At 37.6% G+C, this 18,301-nt stretch overlaps 1 protein-coding gene across 3 annotated transcripts in view; it reads left to right on the forward strand.

The window, feature by feature from the left end:
• Positions 1-825: 825 nt before the first annotated feature.
• The window catches only part of RBBP8 (RB binding protein 8, endonuclease), a 38,697-nt gene continuing 21,221 nt past the window's right edge, over positions 826-18,301 (forward strand). The window contains exons 1-7 of one of the 3 annotated variants that reach the window (XM_074576824.1): positions 935-1,334; positions 2,393-2,530; positions 4,051-4,271; positions 9,366-9,408; positions 13,784-13,879; positions 15,857-15,969; positions 17,695-17,770. In XM_074576824.1, coding sequence (XP_074432925.1) covers positions 4,160-4,271; positions 9,366-9,408; positions 13,784-13,879; positions 15,857-15,969; positions 17,695-17,770 — 440 coding nt within the window. In that variant the 5' untranslated portion in view covers positions 935-1,334; positions 2,393-2,530; positions 4,051-4,159. Of the gene's footprint in view, positions 1,335-2,392; positions 2,531-4,050; positions 4,272-9,365; positions 9,409-13,783; positions 13,880-15,856; positions 15,970-17,694; positions 17,771-18,301 lie in introns of all 3 variants that reach the window. The other 2 variants (XM_074576825.1, XM_074576823.1) reach the window with 2 other exon arrangements.

The following is an 18,301-nucleotide window of genomic DNA, read 5'->3' on the forward strand; positions in this document are numbered from 1 at the left end:
TTCTCTTTCATTACTAAAGAGAACTACAAACTAAAAATCAAGCGGCTTATCTCATGGCAGACAGCAGGGTTGGTCCCAATGAATGAAAGAACATTTATCTGCAATTTGGGCAAAAAATTTCCGTTGGTAAAAATCTCAAAAGTGACACAAAAGTTCAGCTACCTTATGCTGTATTAACTATATGAGCCTAGACGTTTTCATACTCACACAAAACATTAAAATACGCTCTAGGCTGTTCTACCGTACGCTAAAATACAAACCCATGGAATCTGTTAAGATCAAGGCGGGGAGGGGATGGAGGGAAGCACGCAAATACATCTTAACTTCTGTGTGTAAACTCAGCTGTCAGCAGACCACAAATCCTGTGGAAAAGGTAGATTTGGCAGCATAGCCCGAATGCTAGCAAGGCCACAGGAGTTTCAAAGACCCTCTACATCTAAACCAGCAATACTTTCTTTCAGGTAGGCTCCCCCTCTATGGGCAGCATTTACGTTAATGCACCCTCTTGCACACACCTTGGCTCTTCCATAATGCTTTGCGGCTGCCATGCTTAACCGTGTCACCCAAGGCCAGATTCGCCCGTCCCCTCGGCTTTCCTCTGGCTGCTCTCTTTGGAAATCCCAAATGCCAGGCCAGACACACGGCAGACGACAAGGCTAGGACAACGCCTGACGGAGGCGATGAGGGTTTGAAATGGCGTGGCCCTTGTCACCTGAACGCCGGGCGGAGGAAACCGCCTCAACGGCCGGGTCAGGAGGGCAGCCCCTCACCGCCCCGCTCTCGCGAGAGCCGACAGCAAGCCTCGCGAGAACTACCCGGGCCCCACCTCTCTCCGCAGGGACGGCGCGCGCGGCCGGGGCTTTCCCTTTTCCCGCCGTTTCGCGCGGAGCGGCCGGCAGCCAACCAGGTAACGGCGCGCGCTCGCCTCACCGCCGCCGCCGCCGCCGCCTGGGTAACGGCCCCGCCCGCGCGGGGACGGGCCCCGCCGCAGCTCCGCGCCGGCAGCAGGGCCGCCCCCCTCTGTCACCGGCCACACGCGTCCCGTCGCAAACGCTGTCCGTCCGTCCGCCGGGAGTCCCCCGGGGAGGGGGCGGGACGGGGGAGCGATCCGCGTTTGCCCGTTCTCTCACGTTTCGGATGGTGCGGCCGGTCTTGCTGGGGAGAAGGGGCGGGTGGGAGATGGCCGACCCCTCCTTTGCCGCCCGGGCTGCTGGGCGTGACAGAAGGCTGTCGGGAAGCTGGAGCGGCTGAGGCGGGGGTGGTCGCTCCCCGCCCGGGCATCTCAGGCGATGGCGACGGCGGGATTTCTCAGAGCAGCCCGGCGTGTGTTACGAGTGAGTTTTCTGTATGGTGTTTGGGGAAAGGGAAAGTGAAAGACAGAAAAAAAAATTAAAAAATCACCGCTGGGAGGTACAGGAGAGCCGAGTTTGTAGGAGCAGCTGGTGCTCAGGTTTTTTGATGTTAGTCAGGGGCTCAGGAAACACAGAGAGGCAACGTGTTCCTGTCAGCGAAATATAAATACAGATAAGCAGTTTCAGTGGTTTATCGGTGGCAGCTGCCAGTGCTGATGGAGGCGTGTGTAGGAAGGCATTCGTCTGTGAAGCTGCGTGAAGTCTTACCGTGCCGGCGGGAGTTGGTGGTTGTAAGAAGAGGAAAATAGAAATGTTTAGGTTGTTCTGCGAAAGGGTCAGTCGGGAGGAGAGGAGCAAAGCCCCGTCCCTGCCTCCATACAGCAGCAGGACACTGGGGAGAGGGGCTGGCATTGTGCTTCCAGGCTGCTCCTCAGGCATCTTCCAGTTGTCTCCCTACCTGCAAGTATCTGTACATCCAGCTCTGGCAGTTTTTTTCCCTAAGGACTGGAAAATCCTTTTTTAGGACTGGAGACTTAAGCTAAGAAATTGACATCACTGAGCGTCTTTTTACACCTGTGCAACTGCCCAGACCTGTCAAAGGCACTACTTGAACAGTTGTTGGGGGGCCTCTATTTGAAGGCAGGTTGAACACCTGTAGAAAGCAATGTATCATTTTGGGATCTTGAAGCAGATGAAGCTTGGGAAAACCCATTGCTCTTTCTTTCCCCTGTTTGTATTCAGTTGACGTGCTAATAATTTGCAGAAACTCTGAGCAAGTTTTGTGCATTTTTTTCTTACAGTCGTCCTGGGGGGGAGGAGAACCAAAACAAAACCACAGGGGCAGCCTTTACTAATTCTACAGTTAGATGCCCTTTTCTTTAAAATGATTCATCTGACATACTCAACTCTAAGGCAGTAAGGGAGGGCAAGTTTGTTGATTTCAGTGCCCTAGTGCTTGACAGAGAAAAAGATGGTTTCTGAGATATCTGTTGCTGAAGGTAGAAAAGCAAGAGTTTAAAAGACATTCCTAATGTCACTAGGCAATCAGTTCCACAAAGAAGCATTGTAAGATGGCTTAATGTGACTGCACACAAAGTGGAGCATTTCAGCTGCAAAGATGCAAGCAGATTACTGTTCAACTTCCGCTGAAGAATTGTAGGCATTGCTAATTTGAAAAGGTAATTTTATTTTCTATTAAGGACTTATCTTAATATCAGAACATTTGCTAACTTGAAACCAGGTACTGAAATGGGCACTGAGTTTTCTATGGACAGAGCATGTTAAAGCAAATATGGAGCTACCTAATGGTTACTGAGGGTTCTGTCAGCTCCATTACTGTAGCGTTTAAGTATCCTTTTGCTATAGAAAACATAAAGTTCAAGTGTTCCTGTGTTGTTGAGAATAACGCTTTGTTCCATTTATTCCATTATTTTTATTCCATTTTAAAGAAAGCCAGACTGAAAGAAAAGCGACTTGCTTAAGACTGTGCACAGAGATATGAGAAAGGAGACCGGAACCAAGGCCTCCAGGCCCTACACTAGGTCACTGACCACTGGACTGAACATTTTAGCATGTTCAGTCCAGGGGCCCTGCTAAACCAGTAGCTACATTCAGATATTCTAAGTTGCTTGAAGGCTCTCAAGATAGGAAATGCAGCTTCTTGACTGATTGTAGACCTCGTGTTGTCTGAACTACAACTATAATTTGTCCCTCCAAAATTTGAAAGCAAATTCCTCCTTTTATTTAGGCAAATTGTGGTTTGTTTGCGTAGGCTGCTACTTTAGGAACAGTACAAAATACGGTAGATATTTTTTTTCATATTGTAATTTATATTACAGGGTAATAGAGATAGCTATGTCCACCTGGTAATGACACAGTCCCTGCTCAAAAGTGTTTGTTTAAAATTGACAACATAAAAATGGGGAGAACTTAGAATGTCCAGTTTCACGTACAGGGAACTGGAGGACAGAGAGTGATTATGTGAGTGTTTCAATATTGGATACCCAGTGCCAATAGAATTGAGTCTTACCTTGGCTCAGACCCAGATCTGAGTACCATACTTCCCCTGTAGTTTACCCGAGGGCATCATCTGTGCTAAGAAACCCTTCAAAACAAATAAGAATTATGGGTAAGATTGTTCTGAGTTGTGTAGGCAGTCTGGCTTTTAAGACAGAGCTGTCTGACTTTGATAGTTCTCCTCAAATACTAATGTTTTGGGTTATAAATTTCGAGATTGCTCTCTTATTTCCTTTTCATCAGGGAGTGGGAGTCATTTCAATGTAGAATCACCATGACTTCAAGGGGGTATGAGCTTTTCTTTGCAGAAGGATGTCACTTGAATCTATGTTTATACACAAATACATCTCTGATAAAGCTTTTGCTGACAGCCAGATCTTGGAAGCATGGGTTACTTCTGGGAAAATGGGAATTCTGTTTAACTGCAGCTTTACATAGGAAAAAAATAGACTGCTAAGCATCTTAATCTAATTTTAAGTTGATAGCTGTTTAAGGCGGGGGGAAATCTGTCAGTTTATAATTATTTGTAGCAAAATACTTAGCATCTTCCATGCTTTCAGGGTGAATGTCAGTATGTAAATACAACTCCACAAGGACAGGCAGTAACCTTTGTATTTTACCCATGGCTGCAAGTTATACTCTGATAAATGCAAACTTAAGTGTTGTCGATCTGTCATTACAGGCATACACCTGTCTTCAGAAACAGCTTCATAACTATGTAATTTAAAACTTAAGGTGTGAGAGTGAGCCAGTTCTGCAAATAAGTCAAGTTGGGAGCAGAAAAAAGCAAGATGAATGCATCTGGAGGAAGCTGTGGGAGCCCTAGTTCTGCAGAACCTACAGGAGATTTCTTCAAGGAATTGTGGTCCAAACTAAAAGAATGTCATGATAAAGAAGTACAAGGTAAATTGCTAAAGTTTGTGTCAGCAGAAAGCTGTCTGTTACCACAGAAAAACTTTGAACCAGAGTACCACTCCATCTGCACTGAACTAAATAGATTTTTAATGTCTTATGCAGATAGTTGGACTGGATGATTACAAATGATCCTTACAGGTTGACCTCCTAAGCCTGGTTTAACAGGATTAGATTTAAACTATCAAGTATAAATTATTTGCTAGGTCAGTGAAGAAAAAGTAACACAATGTTACATGGGATCTGTGTGCTTAGGGAATATTGAGATGTAGACATTCAGGAATTTTTTTGCTTTTTTCTTTTGACTTTGGGTTTAGTTACTTCAGATACATTAAAATGGTTTGCATTGTTTATTTCCCCTAACTTGTGCAAAATACCACTGCAGATTAATATGACTGAAGTGAAAAGTATTTCTTCAGTTTTTAGTGTTCTAAATTTTATCAAGAAAATTTACAATAAGTTGCTTATTCTTACATTGTATTTTGTGACCTGTGATATCAGTTTTACTATGGATTGACTGTTAGTGTAAGCTCATTCTTCAGTAGTACAGGAAATTAATAACATTCAAAGTAAAGATGAATTATTGCACCTCATATTCTTACTATAATATTGTTTTACAAGTAGTATTCATAAAAATATTTTGCAAAAAATACTTCATAAGAAGTTAAGGTTTTGTTCTGCTAATCTTAAATCACACTATCCATTCTTTTGGGTGGAATTAGAACAGTATTTGACTGAATCTTCTAACAGGCATATCCTTATGCATGAAATAGTATTTATATTAGGCTGGAATAAAAGCAGGTGAGTATTTATGACTTAAGAGCTTTAGTCATGCAAGTGGATCTTTGTAGCCAGACCATTCCAGTGGCCTTGGTCATTTCCACCAGCCTCAAAATAGTTCCAGGTCCAGTTATATCATCACTTCTTAATTTCAAGAACAGTGGAGGATTGTTTTATAATCTCTAGATGTTTCATACCTCCCACTGAAAGTCTTGACTCAACAATTTACAGCACTGCACCTTGACGCTTTGTGTTAGTAATTTTTTAAAAAATCAACCAAACAAAAAAACTTCTATCAATTTGGCAACTGAAAGGAAAGATGTACCAGATATTAGCATTTTGTTACATTAAAATAAAGTATGTATAACCATATGAAATACGATTTTATATTGTGTCCCAAAACACACACAAAAAATCTTAATTGTTTTTTATGAGTTCTTTTTTTTTAAATGGTTCTTTTCAGAGTGGGTGTGATGTCAACTGCAGATAAATGCGGAAGTACTGACAGAATGGGATCTGGCAATCTGTGGCATGTCTGAACAACAAAAACTGAACAAACAAAAAACTCTAATGTAGAGGGTAATGTTAAGTGACCCTTTCTCTAGTTTCTCGGGATGTGCAGCACGTGATTCTGAAGTTTTGGTTTTCTTTATGCAAGTGAAGATACTCTTTAGAATGCATGCTGGGTGTGGCCAGATAATTTTGCCACTAGGCAGTCTTTTTCATGCCTAGCCCTTTGTCAGTATGTCCCACACCGTGTTAGGTAAAATTAGGTCTTCTGTGATAACATCAAAGACATGCCTGAAGGATAGTTAATTTTTTCAAAAGGTGGGGATCCTCTTATAGAAAATGGTACTGGAAGATATTTTAGAAACATCAAACACAGGCTTGCCTGGACTTTGCTTGTTGCTGAAGTCTATAAATAAGAATTAAAATTGACTCATGAGTTTCCAATCTAAATGTCAGCAAAAAGTTATTTTAAAGATGGTGGAAGGCTGATTAAGGGAAAGTTAGTTGGAGAAAAAGATTTTTACATGTATAGTGCACGAGGTACTGAACACTGTAATGGTGGAATTCTTATTTATTTATTTATTTTTCTTATTTATTATTACAAATCTATGAAAAGTATGATTTTTGACACATGAGCTTGAAATGGTCAGGCATATTATACAAGTTATAATATTTATATATCTAGAGAATATACATGAGAGAATACTTCAAACTCATAGTTTGAAATTAATTTTATTGAATTTTTATATTGCTGTATTGTGAAAGGTGTGTTTTTCCACCGTGTTAGCTAAACAAACACAGCTTCCTGTTCTTCTAAATTGATTGCTTGCAAAAAATTCCCAAATTTGGCCCTCTTCAGACAAAATAGCTATCATGTTCTCTCAAATTCATTATTTAACGACCCAGTTTCCAGAGACATTGGGCATGGTCAATGTCAGTTGACTTCTCATGGAATTCAGAAGTGCTCAGCAACTCAGAATAATGGTCATTAAAACTATACTTACTTTTATTTCCTACCTGTAGAATGTGTGGGATATTTGCACAGTGCTCACAAATTAGAAAGGAATTTAGTAATACTGTTCATAAAGTGAGTAATTTCTGCAGGTATTAATACTTGCAGCTAGCTCAAAATAATTATATGGATGCTTGCTGCATCTGGGTCTTATCAACATGGTTGCAGAGGATGAATTCAGATCTAAACTCTATACTAAAAAGAAACGTATTTTGGCATAGAAATGTGAGGAGAGTTTTGTATAGAAGTAGCCTAGTTTTTTTCAATTATTCCTTACCTCTGAAAAGCAGAAGATATCAATTGGAAAAAAAACTGTAGTCATAGATGCAGAGAAAATTATGAGGAAAGCAGTCTCCTTGATAGATGACTGGAAGCTCCTCAAAAGTAAATAATTATAGAAAGCAGAGCTTGAAGGGATCCTAGGAGGTCATCTAGTCCATCTCTATACCCTTAAGGTAGGATTATGTCTGTGTCATTGCTGACAGAAGCTTGTCCAACCTGTTCCAGGAAAACTTTAGCGATAAAGATTCTGCAGTCTTCCCAGGCACTGTCAGTTTTAAGAAAGTGCATTTAATGCATTTGAAAATTCCTCAGAACAGAAATTGTCATAGCCATTAATTGAAATATTACAGATACGTAGTCTAATCAGGTTGCAAGTTTCATAAAAGACTATTGTGCATTTAGCTAATCTGCCTAATAATAGTTTCAAGAAAGTCCCCATCACTTTAACAGGGACAGCGTGTCATTTACTAAAGTACTTAAGAGCTTTAGGTAATGTAGATTTGTACAGTCTACAGCTTGTCTATTCCATAGAAGTGTTGTGTGAAAAATAAAATTGAATCAGGAGTGTTAAATAAGGAAATCTGAAAAAGCAAAGCTCTTTAAATGAGCATGCTTAAAACCTCCCCATGCTCGGTAAAAGCAAAAGGCAGAGATTACACCCGATGTAGAAATTCAATGCTCTTGTATAAATGTAACAATTTTCCTGCCTTCTCATTGCAGTCATTTGAATTAAGAAAAAACGCAGCCTTTAAGTAACTAGTTTGGTTCCTCCTGAATTCAGGTGAGAGGGGAGATAGTGTTACCTGTAGCACAGTACTGGGCCTTTTGAGCGCTGCCTCTTCAATTTGTGGCTCAGGTTGCCAATGTTAGAATCCTAAATACTTGCTGAACAGACTACCTGTTCATACAGGAGATGCATTGTTGTGCAGCTTCATTCCTTCCGATGGGTGTGGAGCAGCATTAAAGCACACTTTATAGGGGTTCTAATTGCAGATGCCTAATTGACTTGATGAATAGCAACTACTTAAAAAAAATAAACCCTCTTTCTGTGCTGATCTGCGTGATAGAACATAACATCTCACAGGTGTTGAAGACTTAGAGATAAAAGAAATCCTGCTATATTTCCTAAGAACTTGGGTTTTTAAGTAGTCTCTGTGCATTTTTATCTCGTTGTCTCACTGGCATCTTGGTAGTCTGTGGCATGGTTTCGCTGAGGCTCTGGCTGGCCTGACTGTTACCTTATAAGTGGCCTGAAGAGTGAACCTTCTCAAGCAAGTAGTTTTCCTCTTTGAGCTGTTCGCAGTTGAGTGTGGCAGGGGAGAGAGGAAAAAAGAAGTCTATTAACTGCCTTGACCTACATTTTCTGGAGTAAGATGTAGTATTGGGTATTTGACAATTCAAAGTTGTCAGAAGTGTTCTGGTTTCATAAGTTTATCCTGTTATCCTAAATGACTAAGGCTTTTGCAAGAAAACTCACAAGACACCTTGTATTCAGACTGAAGTTGCTCACAACTTTTAATAGTTTGGAGAAAATATGGCGTTAAGAAAAAAGATGTGATGTTACTTTCTGATGTCATACAAAAATCAGTACTGGATTTGTATTTAAGAAAATATTATACCGCTGGAGTCTGATTTCTGACCATTTATTTGGTGTAGGAACGGCCAGCTTGTGTGTGGGTAGTGTCACGTAAATTTCCATGGCACTGCATCCCGCTTGTTAAACTGTGCCCCACTTAAAGCACCTTTATCTGCCTGCCCCTGTGCACATACACACCCCAAAAACCTCGCAAGCTGATTGACTGGACTGCTGGCTAGCCCCTAGGCTGCCAGCTGGCCACTCCTGCCAAGAGCATCAGTTGTATTTGCAAACCTTTTTACGTGTGCACAGAAGAGACGTTTAGGAGCGTGTGGGCCTGGCCGGGAGAAGGGTGACATGAAATACTGTTCCTCGGTTCACCTTAAGGTGTTCCAAAGAAGCTTTGGCTGAGAGGGTCTGGTAGCATGCCTCCAATAAAGTATGCTGCTCTTCTGTGCTTTAAAGCTTTGAATTATGTATTTTTAATGTTTCCTTTAGGCGTATACATTGCAATACATTTTTCAGTTCAGTGGTTGGATGCTACATTTCAAGTGTAGTATTACCCATTTATGTGTACACAGTATTTTATGCTACTTACGTAGGCATAGTCAATGAAAATATCTTGACAGTGCTTGGTATTCATGTGCGTGGTTTTCTACAAAGGTGTTTTTATACCTGTTTAAGTGGGAACCTGCATGTTTATTTAGGAAGTTCCTATTTCCTAGAGATCATAATAGCTATATTTGTTTCCAAGATCTTGTAGAAAATACTCAAGACGTCCAGAAAGAACCATTTTCTTTCCAAATTAGTGACACTTTTTCTCTCTTCTGCGGATGTCATTGGCACAAGGAGAGTTAGTTTATTGTTTTAGTCATTTGTTTGAATCAGAATTCTATAACATGTGTTTTCTTCTTTCTACTTTCAGGCTTACAGGTGAAAATATCTAAGTTGAAAAAGGAAAGATGCTTGTAAGTATTCATCCTAATGGTCTAATTTATTAAAGGAGAGTCTGAGTACCGTTAACGAGCTGCGATTCTTGTAAGATCAGTTGAGGTTTCATGGATTCTTCCTTCAGACGTGTACAAAACTCTGCTCGCTTTAATAATTCAGCTGAAGTCATCTAAAGATATACATAGATCTCTTTATAGGCTGTGTGGCCAGAACAGTAGGTTTGCCTTCCTTGAACAAATAACTTGTAAGGTTTTCTTATCTATGGTATTTTTAGGATGCCTATCAGTATGTTGACATTTCTAATACAAAAGATAATTAGGAAGACATTTTAAAATTGAGGTCAAATCTGTAAAAGAGAAGTAAGTAACAAGACAACAAGCCAAATTGCCTTTAGTATCAGGTGGTGTGCCTTAATTCAGCTTTCAGCTATTCAGTGAAGATTCTGATAATAACTTCACTAATTTTCACTCAGTTCTTATATTTTCAAGACATATGTTAGATCTTTTGCAGTCGTTATTTGCTATTAATTTTTAGTTCTGCTCATAGAAGCAATACGGGGGGAAAATCTGAATTACAAGATTTACATGTACAGTAGAATCACAATATGTATTTACAGCATAAATCAGCTTTTATTTGCCTTCTGACTAAAACCATATTTAATTAAATGATGAGAGATATTCTAATGTGATTATTTAAATTTTTACTTCAGGTTTAATTACATTAATATTAATGTTACTATTATATATGACCTGTATTATGAGTTGCACTTTATAAAGTTCTGTGTATGAGGAATAAAAATAAATTACTTGATTTTTTTCACTTTGGAAAACAATATAATTATATTAGATACATTAAAGACACTAAATTTTTCTTAAAATTAGAAAAAATACTCCATATTTGCATTTCCAGTGTTGCCATCTGAAGCCAAAGATATACAATGTTAGTTTTAAAGTGTAGCCGCAGTGCTCTCAAGCATAGTCTGTGCTTTTTCAGAATTAACATTTCTATCATCATCTAGTCAGTCTTCCTCATTCATTCCTGTTAGGTTTTTTAGTTATCTCTTTTTTTGAATTGTATAAGCAGGAAATAATGCTCCTAGAGTCTAGAAAAATGAGGTCATCGCATGCTTTTTTATACAATAGTAACTCAAGCAATTCTCAAGCATTTTTGACAATTATTGTCTAAACTCCCTGATGTGCCTGTATTTCTGGGTGTGAGGGAAACAAAGGTGTTCTTTCCGTAGAAGTCAATTTTCTCTAGTGCAATCCATCTTTCCTTTTCCTGTAACATGAAGTATGTAAATGCATCTTATAACGATACTGGCTTTTCCAGTATAAAATGATTGTACAACAGTACATCCTTAACTTGCTGTCGTCTTTTATTATAATTGTTCTTCTGTAATTATAACTGTCTCACTTCCAGGAAAATTGTTCCTATTTCTTTTCACTAGGCTTTTGGAAGAAATTGCCTTCAGTTACGTTATGCCTGTGTTGCTCTCTTCCCTAGAGGTCTTTTTGGATTGTGTTTATCATTTGTAGTGCTCAAACCTGAGCTTTTGTTTTTCTTATTTCAGTTAAATATCCTCTGTCCTCCTGGCATTTTATAATCCACAGTAGCACTTTGAGCCTGTGCAATGTTGCATTTACTAACGCTTCAGCTGCATTCATAACAGATCTCATCTGTGAAAGCTATAGATAATTGCCTATGGTTTTGACTTTTGTCTGCACGGTGTCACTCAAATGCCTGTGAGCAGGTGCAATTCACCAAACCTACAGCAGGGTTTACGATCCCAAGAGTACCTGTGTGGCTAACTCCCTGTTTCCCCACATATACACCTGCTCCTCGGGATCAAGGATTGTGAGCTTTTGAATGGCATCTTGTTCAATCTCCATCACTAGTAGAACACAGTGTATGCTATTTGCAGCTGCTGTTTAATGGTGCATAAGAGTTCACAAACTATTTTAAAAAAAAAAAAAGTGGCAATAGAGTCCAGTTGCTTATTTGGTCTGTTGGTGAATTTTTAGTCAATTGGCAATATGAATTCATATGAACTTTATCAAGATCGGGTGTTCAGGGTGTCATGGAATGTTGTCAGATCTTTCATTAAAATCCAAACAGCATATGCATTGCTTACATTTTAAAGATAAGCTTTATGAAAATTAAGACTGATATTGCAGTATCACAAGGAATATATTTATGTTAGTAGATGAAATTGTATTAAGTTATTAGATGACTTTCAATTAGCAAATATTTGGTGTTATGCTTTATACTCAAAGGCTACACTTACTTTCCTGGAAAAAAAAATCAATTAAACATCTTGTTATTTCTTATGTATAATTCATAAATGAAGTAGTTATTTCATTTTTTATCTAAAAGCGTGAAATTATCTCTTGCTGTTATTGTTAACTTAACCTGGAGTGTTATGAGTTGCTTCCATGTTCTGAAAACTTAAATTGATCAGTTAATTTTCTAGATGATAAATATTAGTAGTGATGTGACTGGACACATACCGAATGGTTTAATTATTTTTTGTTGGAATCTTTCTACAATTACCACATTGTAGATACAATACTCTTACATAGGAGGTCTTGTTCTCCTTGGTGCATCTGAATACCTGAGGTTTAGTATTTCAGACTTGGTAATCATCTGACAATGAGTGCCTTATTTTGTATCCCACTTCACCATTGGAGCTAATGACTTGTAAATGCTAGGTCAGAGATCGTTCATTATGCACAGTGCCTTCATAGCCAAAAACGTCTGTCATGTTTATCAAGTGCATTGGAATTATTGAGGGAAAAAAAAAAAGCCTAGTTCTTTCTGTTATTTTACTGTCTTAACATGACATTTTACAGGGTTTAGGTGTAAGGCATGGAGTATTAGTGTATGGGGTTTTTTCTTTTTTTTTTTTTTTTTTTTTAAGAATTACTTAATGCCCTAGAATGACTTAAAGATAACTTGAGAAAAAATTTTAAAATTTGGTATTTTAGGCCTCCTGTGAGTTGCTTAAACTGAAATAAATGAGATTTTTTTTAATGCCATAAACGTCGGAAAAATACGGACTGCTTTTGTCAAACTTCAAATTTTGCCATGGCCTGACTGTACTTAGCTAATGAACTGAGGTAACAGAACTTTAACACTTTGCCATCCCCAAGTAAAAGTACAAGTTTTAAATAGTCCCTCATGCTGTTTGCATGTAGCTGTTTTATATGTTGTATATGCATCTGAAAAGGCTAATATTGGTCTGGATGGTAGTACAGAAAAATAAAATACCTGTTCTTAAATTTCAGAATTAATTTTTTGTATTACTCTTAATACCAGCAATATGAAAATGTGTTTGACTAATGTGTCTTAAAGGGAGAGGGCCAATTTAAAAGTATGTCTGTGTAAAAGAATTGTATCAACAAGTTAGTAAATACGTTTTCAGTTTCCTATTGTGTGTGTACTTAGCAGCCAATGTCATGGCTTCCTCAAATAATCCATCTCGGGGCCACTGAAAGCAAACACCCACTTTTATGGGATACAGAAAGGATTCCACGGTAAAAAGAAGTGCTGGTAATGAATTCTCATGAGTTAGTCATTGTCATTTTATATAGATACAGCTGCTTAGGTTTTACCGAATGTTAATTTCCTTGTAGAAAAAAATCGTGTGCTTGTTGCTCATATGTTGTTTGCATCTTGAAACAGTATTGTGATCTGATAATAAAAGCGAAGGGGAGCTAAAACTGGGAAGTTGATGTTACCACTTTTCCTTAGCTCTTTTGAGGAGGAAATGTTCTGTGTTAATTGAATAGTCCTGGCTTTTAGGAAGGTATGTGCCCCAAGATCTTCCATTTCTGAGGTATTGGGGAAGAGAGTTCTCTTCCCCGTATTTGTATTACGGGAATCCATGTTCTGTAGCCTCTGAGAATTACTTCTTAAGGAACTAAACCTCTAATGGATCTAAAGACTTGTCAGAGCTTTTTTACAAACCCAATGTGGTTTGCCACACTGCAAGAAGCATTCGCTGCTAAGATAAGACCAAAATGACCTGATCATGAAAGCTCCCAGTTAGCTTTCCAACAGCTCAGCAGCTTCCTGGAATTGTTGCTTGAATGCTATTAGCTTTTATGCCCTGACTGTCATCAACTCTAATTTTTGTCCTGAGCAAAAATCAGATTTATCAACAGAAGCTCATCTATAATATGGATTAGAAACTAGCTGCTCCTTTCGTAACTCAGACATTTCTAAATTACCAAAAAACACTTGCTTCATTTATCTTCAACTTAATGTTTGTGCTGATGATAATCACATTTCCCAAGAACATGAAAGAAACATGCCAGAGAGAATTCTCTGTTGAAAAACTAATAGCTGTGATGTAAAGCTAGAACTAACTTTTTCTCTGTTTGATTTTAGGGATGCAGAGAGGCTTGAAGAGTTTTACACCAAGAACCAGCAGCTCAGAGAACAGCAAAAAGCACTTCATGACACTATCAAGGTTTTAGAAGACAGGTGAAGTTGTGTCTTTTAGCATTTGGGTTTGTTGTGTTTTGCTCTTACAGAGTAGCTCTGGATACTTTGTTGGTGTTTTTTTGTCAACAAGTCCTTTTCCAGTACAATCCAAATAGTGTGTTTTAAAGAAAAGTGTAGAATTTAGAATCTTGTGATTGAATTAAATTTTTGTTGTTTTCTTATTTTCGAAGTGCTTAGCTTGCTTAGTTCAGTTAAGGTAAATAGAAGTTAAATTGATCAGCTTGGGAGGCAGACAGCCATTTTAAAGCACATTCTTTTCCATCCATTTTTGTAGAGGTAAGGTTGCTATCAGTTGAGATGCCATACTAGTATAAAACCCAAGGGCCAACTATGTAATACACTTTAAAACTCATGAAATAGCTCACTAGGAAATCTTTCAGATTTGGGGAGGTCTTTTTTACCAGTTGTCTGTTTTACCTAAATTTAATCACAGATTCTGTCTTTTGCCTTCTTTTGGACTTAGACATTATGATCACCTTTTGACCCATCCTGCGTTTCCCTTATTTGTTCCTGTGTAATCCTCTTAATTTAATAATCCTGTATAGCAAAACAAAACCAATAGACATGAAATTACAGTGCATTTTTTTCATCTTTTAAAAACTATACCTGTTTTAGAAAGTGTATGTTAAATTTACCGCTAATAGGCTCTCGGAAGTTTTCTGGGAATAGGAGATCATTACATAGTAAATTATTTTCCCACATTCCTGTGCTAACTCAAATTGTAGAGCTATGATACTCAAGTTTTGCATCCAACTCTGTTCCTCTATGAAAGGCGTTAGGGATAAACTTGTAACCGTGCAGGTAATAAACTTTCACACCACATAGGTAGAGAGACATCTGCAGAGTGGATTAGAAAAATCCCTTAGCAGATGAAGTTCTCACATTGCAGAAAACAAAAAGGCTATTTAAAGTGTTTAATACAAGGAGATGATAATACTGTGTTTATTACACTGTTAGTCAGATAAGCTAGTATGAAGAGATGTTCCAGTATTTTACTCTTTCCCTAATTCCACAATTTTAAAATAACCAAGATGGCTTTTGCTTCCGATATTCAACTGTGTAATTGGAAAGTTATGTGTTTTGTTTTGGGGCTTTTTTTTAATGCTCCATGTGCTAGCAGCAGCAATGCAGAACTCTTAACCAATTGGTCTCTTATTTAGCAGGCAAACTAGAGTGTGGTTTTCTACTTTGGTAATACTGTTAGCTTTTAATTGTATACCAGAAGTTAACACACTTCAATTATCACCTGTAAAATGAACACACATTTTATTGGATGAATGAATGTGTCAAGTAAAATGGACTGATCATAAGTCCTCTTATGATAGCAGATATGCTTTAATCAGTTGATCTAAAACGATAGAGACAGTGGAGGTGATGCTTCACATGGACTTTCAGATCCACTTCTAAGTATTGGTGTCTAGATAAAGGATTTCACATTTGCTTGGTATTTGTTACAGAGCAAACTTAGTATTTGTCCTTTTTATTATATTACTTTCCTTCATTACAGTGATAATAGGAAGGAATTCATCCTTCTTGGATGAAGTAGTAAATGTGTTTACTGAAATTATTTGCTTATTTGTATTTGCTTGAATGAACTTTACTTAAAATTAATGGTAATTTATATCTGACAGTACTCTTAGTAGGACACCTCACAAAGGCTTTCAGTGGCAAGGCATAGCATGCTCCACTTAAATAAAGTAATGCATGTTGCTTTAGAAGTATCCAGTACCTACAGTCATTTATGCAAACGTTAGTACATGTAGTATTGGATTGTTCATAAATCTCAAAATATTGCTGTGTCAATATATAAAACTGCAGTACTCAGTGGTGGTGTGCATAGTTGCCAGAAATTTTCTCATTCTCATTATTCAAAAGGCCAGTTAAGTGTGGATATCTGCTTCATGTTTGGCAATATTTTCTTAACGGAGAGGCTTTTTTCTCTGAATTTCATTGTAGATTAAGAGCAGGATTATGTGATCGCTGTGCTGTAACCGAAGAACATATGAGAAAGAAGCAGCAAGAGTTTGAAAATATCCGGCAGCAGAATCTTAAACTTATCACTGAGCTTAGTGAGTTTTATCTATAGAGTCTGAAGACAAAACATACTATTTTGTAAACTAATTCCTCTTGAATTCCTGTAACTTGATATAATTTATTGTATGGTGTGTTTAGTAAGCCCAATTTCAGTCGCGGGATACTTAATTCTAAGGTCTGAAAAGACGTAACATACCAGTTACTAGTCATTTCACTCACCTTAGATTGAAGTGTTGATACTGACATGGAAAATCTTACAGTGTAAAGTAGCTACTGTAGATAAAATGTGGCTGCTTCTGTTTATTCCTACAGCTAAAGCTGTAGAGTGACTGATTGCCAGTTTTCCAAAGGAAACCATGACTTCAAAAGTCAACTGGTGGTGATCACAAAGTAGCAAGTTCAAACAGAAGTTCCCTGGCTCCAGCTTGTGTCCTGTAGTTGGTCTTGGAGTTTGACTGCAGTAACCCATAACCTTCACATAACCCTCTGAAGCCACAAAAGAATTGCTTCATGCCAGGCAGCTTGTAGCCAGCTCATTTTGAACTCAGGAAGTTGTACGTAAGGGACAGGAAAAAATAAACTGGTCTAGGTGACATGAAGGCAGGACACAACAAAGGTCTTCATAAAGACTGGAAAGATTGGTTGTATGAAGTGCTAAAAAATACAGAACAGGATTTTGAATTGTAATGATATCTTCACCATTATTTAATTATTTTGTGTCATTTAGTTGTTTTGCTTGATTAAGAAAAAGCAGATGTTCAGTGAGATTTTAAATATGGGAAATGCTGGTCACAAAAAGCTACAAAAAGTAGCTTTTGAGTGCTTAAATTGTAGAAATATTAGATTCTGTACTAATATAAAATACATCTTTTTTCAAGGACTTTTAATATTTGATATTTATATAAATATATTATGAATTCTTGAGTTTAATGATTAACAACAAACAGGGTACAACCAATCTTTAAATAAATCTCTGAGCCTTAAAAATCAAGGTGGGACCTATTAGGTACAAATCTTCTTGAACACTATCTGACACAAACACTGTCCCTGGGTTTGGGTTGAGACCTATATGACAACTTATGTATTTCCTGCAAGCAGCAAAAAAGTTCAGTCAAGAATAATGCAAAGGTAAAATATACAATGATAATAAGAATAAGATAATAAAAATTAAAGTGAACAGAAAAGTTGGGAGCTATCACTACATCAGTTTGAGACAGCATGGAAAAAAGGCTGAAGATGACGCAATAAGCTTGTGTGAAGTATGGGCAGAATGAATTTGAAATTAAAAGTAAATAAAAAATTTCTGACAAAATATTTAACTGATTTTTAAGAAATTGTTTTTTTTTTTTTTCTGTTCTCTCCAATTAGCCGGTCACTTCGGTGTCTAAAACCAAATTCTAATTACTTTATACTTCATAGGCTGTCTTCAGCCTAAAGAAGCAATGTTGTCCTTGCAGCTGCGTGAGCAACTCATTCATCTTTACAACAGAATCTCACTTGTATGTACACGGACAAAAGTAGTTAATGGTTGTGTGGGCCTAATATTATGATCCAGTAATTGTGACACCTTTGCCTTTTCTAACACATCATTTACAACTTCTTTAAAGACTAGCTTGAAAATTCATTTTGGTAAGCCATAGAAGGTGTATGATATTACGTTTTAGAATTTGTTGTTTCCTTAAAGGACCTGACAAAATTACACATGATGTTAACATGTGTGCGTTGATTTTCTCGCTTTTTTTTTTTTCTATAAATTGCAGTGAATGAAAAAAACAACTTACAGGATGAAAATAAAAAGATAACTGAACAGTTCCAGCAATTACAGAAGGAGTTGGAGTAAGTTTTGAGTTTTTTTGGATATTCTATACACACCCACACACGGACACCCACACACACCTTCCCCACACACCCCCCACTCCTATTCCTCAGTAGTAATGCCTGGGAATATAAATATCAGCTTTTAAGTCTCTAAAACTTGAGTTTCCTCTTTTATAATACATTGTGAAAAGATAGTCTACAGCCACTATAACAACATAAAACTAGCATCTTTGTATTGTACAGAATTTTTGCCTTTTTTTAAACTGTGTACATCCTTCTTTTTTAAAACTGAAAGATAAATTTGTCATAGAAATTCTGTTTAACTTCATAATTGTTCACGATTATTCTGGTCACAACACCACATAGCAAGGCCTTACATCTCATTCTTTTATTCCTGTGTTGACTCTTTACCAATTCTTTCCTCCTAGGTTAAGACTTTAGAAAAGTATTTTCTCAGCTAGTCAAAAAGTCCCAGGATCTTGTATTTTTTAAAAATAAACTTATCATAATTTTACAATTTTAAAAAGGAAAAAAAATAACATAGTAAAT

Source organism: Larus michahellis, chromosome 2, assembly GCF_964199755.1.
Source record: "Larus michahellis chromosome 2, bLarMic1.1, whole genome shotgun sequence".
In the NCBI taxonomy this organism is placed as follows: domain Eukaryota; kingdom Metazoa; phylum Chordata; class Aves; order Charadriiformes; family Laridae; genus Larus; species Larus michahellis.